Source organism: Gasterosteus aculeatus, chromosome 7 (genome assembly GCF_964276395.1).
Source record: "Gasterosteus aculeatus chromosome 7, fGasAcu3.hap1.1, whole genome shotgun sequence".
NCBI lineage: Eukaryota > Metazoa > Chordata > Actinopteri > Perciformes > Gasterosteidae > Gasterosteus > Gasterosteus aculeatus.
The window spans coordinates 21,479,033-21,487,512 of record NC_135694.1 but is presented as its reverse complement, the minus strand read 5'-3'; the positions used below and the strand labels follow the sequence as shown (position 1 = coordinate 21,487,512).

Below are 8,480 nucleotides of genomic sequence, written 5' to 3'. Positions count from 1 at the left end.
TGCTCTGATTTCTTGTTCATCTGACCTCTGTAATCAGTGGAAAAGCACGATGTACTTTTGGAGTGGAGGGGATGGTCATCTATGAGGCCATGCGTTGTGCATCGTGCTGCATCGTGAAGAAAAACGTTGAAACGAGAATGGGTATTTTTTTTAAACCCAACACGTTGCATTTATATGGGCCCTTGACATGAGCAATCTAAAGGCCCAACTCGTAATGCTACAACTGACGAGTCTAGGGGTCAAAAGGGATCCCAAACCCGCAGTGTGATCAGATCAGATGGAGGTGGGGGGGTCATGGGGTTTACGAGTATTTAACAGATAGGTGTGGTTGAAACATGCTTCATGCCTGGATTCGAGGATCCTTCCGCGTGATCTGCCTGCTTGTTTCTGAATAATGATATTCAGAAAGAAAAAAAGAAAAAAAAGGGGGGAGAGAAAAAAAAAAAGAAAGAAAAAGGAAACAGGAACCGTGTGGATTGGACGAGGAGGGCCGCGGCTCAATACACCGCGAGGAGGAAACCCGCGCAGTCACTCGGGCGACGAGTGTAAGTCTCGACGCCAGAATCTCCTCGTTGTGTTTTATTTCTAATGGCATTATTGTTATTATCTAATACGAGGCCGATCTTTGGGTGATTCGCGGGCGGCTCGGGGGCGGTTGTCGGCAGAGGGGGGAGGAAACCAGAGAGAGAGAGAGAGAGAGCGAGAGAGAGGGAGAGAGAGAGAGAGAGGGAGGAAGGAAACGAGGATAACGTCACGAAAAGCAGAATCGGAGCGAAACGCGGACTGTGTAGTATTTAATGGACGGAGCTTGATGCGGACCGAGCGCCGAGCCGAAATTGTTGTTTGTTTACGTCGCGTTTGGACGGAGATGTTTTTGTTAACCGGTCGGGCGTGAAAAAAAAACAAAAGAAGGGAAACATTTTGAGGAGGAAACGGCGACACAGCAGCAGCAGCAGCAGATCTCATCTTCTTCCTTTTTTCTCTCTCCAGGAGGCTCCAGTGAAGCAGGGAAATGGAGATGTGTGTAGCTCTCCTCCGCCGGCCTGCTCTCTGAAGGACTCGGGGAAAACGGCCTAATCGTGACACACGGACTTTAAAGTGGATCTCATTTTTATTTATTTTTTTAATGAGTGAAAAAGACGTATAGTTAACACCCCCTCCTCCTCTTCCTCCTCCTCCCCCTTCCCTCCCTCCCTGACTCCCTCCACGGGATTTTTCTTTTTTTCGGGGGACGTTTTTTTTGTGCTTTTTTTTTCGAGGCAGGAACAAAAAAAAAGAAAGAAAGAAAGAAGCAGCAAAAAACCATCGGGAGGATTAACAGGTAGCCCCATCACCCCCCCCCCCCCCCCCCCATCCCTCCCCCCGTTATGAAACGCGGTGCCTGCTGCTCCGGGCCCGCGGCGCGTAAGACGGCTCGGTGCCGATGCGCCTCTTCGTGGCATAATTTCCGACCGAATCCGCGTCAGCGTCGGAGGGTCTGAAAGGCGCCGCGGGGCGAGAGGCCCCCATCGGCCGCCCGCTGCGGATCGATACGCTCGCGCGGGCCTGTTCTCTTTTTTATTTGAATGCGCCAGGCATCTCTAAATGCGGCGGATGGGGAAACAAATATATATATATATATATATATTGTTTTTAAAAAGCATTAATAAAGCTAATGATCATCCATTCTATGTCTGAATCTACCTCGTACCCGCTTTTCTTCTTTTACTGCGGCTTTTTTTGGACCGTGCGGAGCGATCAAAGCACACAGCCCCCCCCCCCCCCCCCCCCCCCCCTCCTCTCCGCCCCCCGTGTGTGTGTCCGTGTGCGTGTGTTAACCTAGGTAGCTCATCCCCAGCTGCAGATGTGGTCATGTCGGTGTAGCTCCACATCAGATGTGCATGCAAACGGGGTGGGGCCACTCGCACTTTTGGCGTCATGTTCTTTACATTTCTCTCTCCTCGCGTTACACAACGTGCTCTTTCCGGAGAGAACAGGCTCGATTCTAACACGAACCTTCCTCGGCATCCTCGCCGTCGCGTGGCCTTGCCTCGGTGCAGGTGGAGTCGGGTGGCTGTGATGTGTGCGTCCGTTCCTCTCGGTCTCCATCACGGATCTGATCGCCATCCAGTGGAACATGCGACCCGAGCATCTGTTCGGATCCATCGAAGGCCCGATCTGCGGTCCACCCCCCCCCCACCCCCCCCTCCCTCCTCATCCCATCCCATCCCATCTCCCTCGGCTTTTTCCCTCATTGGGTAAATGAGCAGCTGTGCCAGGAGACTGAGACCCATGATGCACCCCTTTTGGCTTCCATTAGTTCCGTGTGATCCATCTGGTCGCAGGTCCCCCCCCCACACACACACACACAGGGAACAGTGACCTACTGTAGCTAATTGCTCTTCCCGTGCAGTGTGCACTGTACGCACTGTTTGCTGCGGGTTTGAATTGCTGCACAAATGCAAATAGAGTCAGACGCAGGATCGACATACGCAAATAGCGGTTTTGTGCTGCGTAACCGTGCCGCTCTCCGCAACCGAGAGAGGCTGCGATGTGATGCACGGCGATGTGATGCACGGCGATGTGATGCACGGGCCCACAGCTAAAATGCCACGTTAATTGTTCTCGGATGAGACGAAGGCTCCAGTTGTGACTCGAGCTGCACGGTGCAGCAGGCTTCCCTCGGCCTGATCGCTCGCTATCTGCCGGTGATGCTCGCCGCTCGATGGAAGCTTAGTCGTTGCAGATTATTCTCCTCGGTTAAGCCTGGCATGGTTGCACGGTTATAAACAGATTACATGGTTTTCTCTCACTGTGTGAGTTCAGTAAACCGCAAGGGATTAAAATGTGTGTATTATTTTTTTTATTCCTCACAAACAGTATTTAAAGTAAATTATTTAACCTAATTAGTTTGTTTTTTTGATGAAAGTGGACTCCTGGATTATAGCAGATTATAAAACCATAAAACTACTCTAATCCCAGAGGGGTTCGCTAAGTATACATCAGGAGGCCGTTTTTCAATCATTAATTAATAATGAATTATGGGATTATGGCAATAAAGTTTTTTTCCACAACCAACAGGTGACAGCTCGGACAAATCCAAAATGAGTGAGCTGGAGCAGCTTCGCCAGGAGGCCGAGCAGCTTAGGAACCAGATAAGAGTAAGTCCAGTGTTTTTAGAGGCTGTTTTTCATCCATCGGTGTATTTACATGTGGTGTAATGTCTCTTTTGTCCTGTGACTCTCCATCAGGATGCAAGGAAAGCATGTGGAGATTCCACCCTGACGCAGGTAAGTGCCACTGAATGTCCCATCAGTACGACACGTAACCATGAAAATTACACAAAAAAAGGTTTTCTAGTCAATCATTTTGGAAACATGATAATATGTTGATGGGAAAAACGTTTTTGGGGGGTGTTCACATAGAACATATGAAATATTTTAAATCAAATCATCAACCTTCTTTCTAACACACCTTTTGGAAAATGTAGATACTTCGATATTGATGAAGATTTGTGACTAATTTCCACCCAAATTATCCCCAGCAGTATAAACATGGTGGTGTACCATGTTCCTTGGATGTTCTTTATATATTACTTTACTATCATCATAAAAAAAGGGGGATTTCATTCATTCAACTAATAATAATAAATAAAGTCGATTAATCTCTCCTCGCCAAACCAGATAACTGCTGGTCTGGATCCAGTGGGGCGGATCCAGATGCGGACGAGACGCACCCTCCGAGGCCACCTCGCCAAGATCTACGCCATGCACTGGGGCACTGACTCAAAGTGAGTCTCTGCACCAATTCAATCATTAGCAGGCAAACATGGGACAACACTTTGTATATATACATGTAAAGGACGATTCAACAGACATTAATACACTTCTGAAAAGTCGCCTAGATCTCCCGTCGTGTTTACACTGAACTGCGTTAAGTGCCAATAAGCGAATGTTGGAATGCCTGCACGGCAAACGAAGCTGAGGGTCGCTATAAACACTGTTCCCGCTTTACATCCGCATGTTCGCCTCCGCAGCTAAAACATCCCAAAGAAAGTCTTGATGAAAGATGAAAACTGCACTGTATAGACGCTGTAGTAACAGTTACATTGTTTTAGGTGCGTATTTTCCTGTATCACCAGTTGATCCTTCACTGTGGAAGACTGATGTCTTTTTGTTTCAGACGAGTCCACAGTTTTAATTCATTTGGAAAATGTCCATCGATAGACGAATAGAGTTTGAATGTTTGTGTCTCCACAGGCTTCTGGTTAGTGCCTCTCAAGATGGAAAGCTGATCATCTGGGACAGCTACACTACTAACAAGGTAGAGTCACCTTCATAATTATTTCCATCCGCTGGATAAACCGTCACATTTGGCCTCTAAGTGGAAGTGGACTGAATCACATCAGCGTTACTTCTAACCCATTCTCACGCCCTTCTTAAGGGGTTCGCGTTGTCTTTTTTATTTATTTTTCCCTAATCCAAAAGTTGAACGTGTGTTTGTCTTAGATGCACGCCATCCCCCTGCGCTCCTCCTGGGTGATGACCTGCGCGTACGCCCCCTCCGGCAACTACGTGGCCTGCGGAGGCCTGGACAACATCTGCTCCATCTACTGCTTGAAGACTCGCGAGGGCAACGTCAGGGTCAGCAGGGAGCTGCCCGGCCACACAGGTGAGACGCGGCGGCGGGCGAAGCGTCCTCCTCTCTCGGGCCTCCTGTCACCTTTTGTATCCTCATTTGTTTGTGCCATTGTGACACAGCAGACTATGCAGAATGCTGCTTTACAATCCCGTGGGGTTCAAAGGGCTTTTCAAAATGTAAATGTGCAGATCACCTTGGTTTTTGTTTCCAGTCCCTCAGCAACACGCCGCTCTGTTCCCTCAGGTTACCTGTCATGCTGCCGTTTCATTGATGACAATCAAATCATCACCAGTTCAGGAGACACCACATGGTGAGCCGCGCGCAGCGCAGACACGTTCTCCGCGTGTCGATCCCGCGTCTAACTCTGCCTCTCTGCCCCAGTGCACTGTGGGACATTGAGACGAGTCAGCAGACCACGGTTTTCTCGGGGCACAGCGGCGACGTCATGAGTCTGTCCCTGTCGCCCGACCTGCGCACCTTCGTGTCAGGCGCCTGCGACGCCTCGGTCAAACTGTGGGACATCAGGGACAGCATGTGCCGGCAGACCTTCACGGGCCACGAGTCGGACATCAACGCCATCTGTGTGAGTGGGGGGGGGGGAGAAAAAATATGTGCTTTAAACACTCCTGAATATACCAGTGGAGGGAACAAAAAGAGACATAAACCGCCTATAAACCGTCTAATGCACGACACGCGCTGTCTTGTCTCCAGCTTTAAAAGGGGGTGAGATTTAAACTGGAAGCACGCTAGAGGATTAACAAGATTATCAATTAGCACCATCTCCGAACATCCTGCATCAGTCCAGACTCCAGCTGAGTCCGCGTCCGGACTGATGCTACGTGACAGTTGGACGGCTCTAGTCTTAAAACGCCGCCATCATCTGATGAGGTTTAGTCCGCGTGCAAAGAATGTACAAGCACACGCGGGGGAATAGGGGACCGTATATGGGGACAGAATCACCAGCTTGTTGTCTACCTGCATCCACACTCCCTGCTTTCTCATTGATCTCCCTTCGCTCCTCCTCAAGTTCTTTCCCAACGGCAGCGCCTTCGCCACAGGCTCAGACGACGCCACCTGCAGGCTGTTCGACCTGCGCGCAGACCAGGAGCTCAGCCTCTATTGCCACGACAACATCATCTGCGGCATCACCTCCGTGGCTTTCTCGCGCTCCGGCCGCTTGCTGCTGGCCGGTTACGATGACTTCAACTGCAACATCTGGGACGCCATGAAGGGAGACAGAGCAGGTGAGTGACGCATGCGAGAGGAACCCCCCCCCCCCCCTTCCCACGCCCGTCCCGAGGACAAAGAGCACGTCAGCAAAGGTTTGACCTGCAGCTCAAGGGAGGATTCTCTTCACGATGGAGATACTTTGTTGAGACATATGACTCAAGCTATGCTAAAAACTAGTTTTTGCTTTTTACCGAACCAAAAACGGTCATGTGTAACTTGTAAAACAACGTGTTATAAGGAATCCACAAAAGTTGTGATTTATATTGTAAAACCGGGGGTTGTAAACACAAAATAAAGCATGAAATTGTCATGAAACATGAGTTACAGAACAAGTTTAGAGCAGTAGCAGACACAAGGTTGCTGTTTTCGGAGAGGCACAACGCTTTTACAGCAACAAGTCTTCTTTTGTTCCTCCCTGTCCTCCCTGCAGGGGTCCTGGCCGGCCATGACAATCGTGTGAGCTGTCTGGGTGTGACGGATGACGGCATGGCGGTGAGCACCGGGTCCTGGGACAGCTTCCTTAAGATCTGGAACTGAGCCGCGCACACAAAAAACAGCAAACACACACAGACAGACAGACATCGCTCCCGTCTTGGGACTCTGTTTGCACCCTGTATTCACTGTATGTAAGATTCAACAAACTGCAACATCGTACTGTACATAATATATATGACCTAGGTATGAGTTTACACGCACGCACGCACACACGCACACAAGCTGTTTGCAGGACAAGACGACACAAAACCCGAACATGTGCCCTCACTACCTACAGATGATTTAAGTACAGTACCGAACACACGCACACACATAATTTGTCAAATGTGACACAAAAAAAAAATGCCACTATTACCTGAAGCCTTTTAACACGTCTAACACGCTCATTCACTTAACACACACACACACACACACACACACACACCTTTTCCTGAGGGACACTGCTCCTCGAGTTAAACAGGGGAGAAGACGTTATTTGACATTTCTGTCTTTGTTTACAATGAAGTCCAAAATGTACTTCAGACAAAAAAATGTCTGTACTATTTTTGTCTCAGTACCACATGTATCTCGGCGATGTTAATGTGAATGATGAATGGTTGTGGAAAGAGAATCATGTGAGTACATTAACACTGAAAACAGCAGCAACAAAAAACGAAACACTGACAGACAGGATGAGCCGATGATCGACGGAGTCCAAGGAAATATCAACTCTTATTTTCATCTGTCCAAAACACCACGTAATCACTGTTTTTATAGATATGTACCCCCACATACAGTAAATCTATTAAGTTTCGGTTTTCTTCTTTTTTTTTACAATATTCTATTCATGTTCTCCCTGTGTGCCTCAGATACACTTTAAGGATTATTAACGAAGAATATTGATGAAGTTAAATTAACAAAAACATTAAAGATCTGAGATTCAAAGTTGAGTGAAAAAATAAAAACATAAGCATCTTAATAAAGCAGGAGCCAGTATTCGTACTTTGACTTTATCATTGTATTATCTGGACATGACAATGGTATAATTGTACATAATATTAATAAATAATAGCCTCTCCTGCCAGCTATTGTGTTTTTCTTTTTTAAAGCCCTGTGTCTTTATTCAAACACTTGGAAAGTGAACCAGACAGAAAATATATATCTTTTTTATGAATATTTTCAAGTGGTGTCTTTAAAATTATATTCTAAAAATATTTGACTTAAAAGGTTTATTCTGGTACGTTGACCCATCATATTAATCGTATAGTTTCTAAAGAGCGTAGCAATATAAAGAGACAAGAATGAAATGGATCAGACATCATTGAAAAGAGGAATTGTATTTAGATTGAACTGAAATTGACATCTTTTTTAAAGATAAATGCTTTACTGTTAACACTGAACTGACGTTGTCATATAGTGATCTAAAATAGTCATAATAAAAACAAAGTTTGAAGTTGGAACACATGACAGCGGATACAACAGCTGTAGTTCAGCAGACTTTGTTCCCCTTATTTCCGTGGTGGTCGGTTTGTACTGCGGAAGAAAACCCACCATTCGTGCTCGGGTCATAGTAACGTTATTTGATATCATTAACAATAGTTACGCAATTGCTCACGTAAGTATGTGTTATGGGTCATCTTCTCCATTATACAGTTAAACTAAAAATGAAAAGGTTTGGCCCGTTGTGCAAGATTTGAAGTGTTTTACTTTCAGCCACCAGGAGGCGCTGCAGCTCAGGCTGCAGATCAAGTTCACTAAATGACAGAAACGGGTTCATTACCAAAAACTAATCCTAATCCTTAAAGAAACGTAATCCATGCCGGTGGACAATGAGATGGGTTCCCTGTGACGTTGACATCTTGAATCTGTAAAGCATAATAAAGTGGTCGTTAAAGTAAATTTATGTACGTCACATATCAAGTGACGTACATAAGGGAAGACGGGTCCACGTGGACTTCAGCACCCTCATGTGGTTTAACGGTGGCATAGATTTCATATCGTCTGCGTACACGCTGCTTGATGGACATCTCTAGCTTTGCTGCAGTCCGGTGACCTCTTGTAATGTCAGTGTTGCTCCGCCCACCTTCCGCCTGAGCAAAGGTCTGACGAAGGTGAGCAGGGCCTTTAAAAACGAAACGGATTTGTTTTGTAGAGGC

General features: G+C 46.9%; 1 protein-coding gene across 1 annotated transcript; it reads left to right on the top strand.

The window, feature by feature from the left end:
* Positions 1-403: 403 nt before the first annotated feature.
* On the top strand, positions 404-7,408 carry gnb2 (guanine nucleotide binding protein (G protein), beta polypeptide 2). The gene is made up of 11 exons (XM_040181097.2): positions 404-545; positions 991-1,321; positions 3,061-3,140; positions 3,231-3,269; positions 3,663-3,769; positions 4,239-4,302; positions 4,488-4,650; positions 4,864-4,930; positions 5,002-5,203; positions 5,648-5,864; positions 6,281-7,408. Exons 3-11 carry the CDS (start codon positions 3,084-3,086, stop codon positions 6,385-6,387), a joined length of 1,023 nt encoding a protein of 340 aa, XP_040037031.1. The 5' UTR covers positions 404-545; positions 991-1,321; positions 3,061-3,083; the 3' UTR covers positions 6,388-7,408.
* The last annotated feature ends 1,072 nt before the right edge of the window (positions 7,409-8,480 follow it).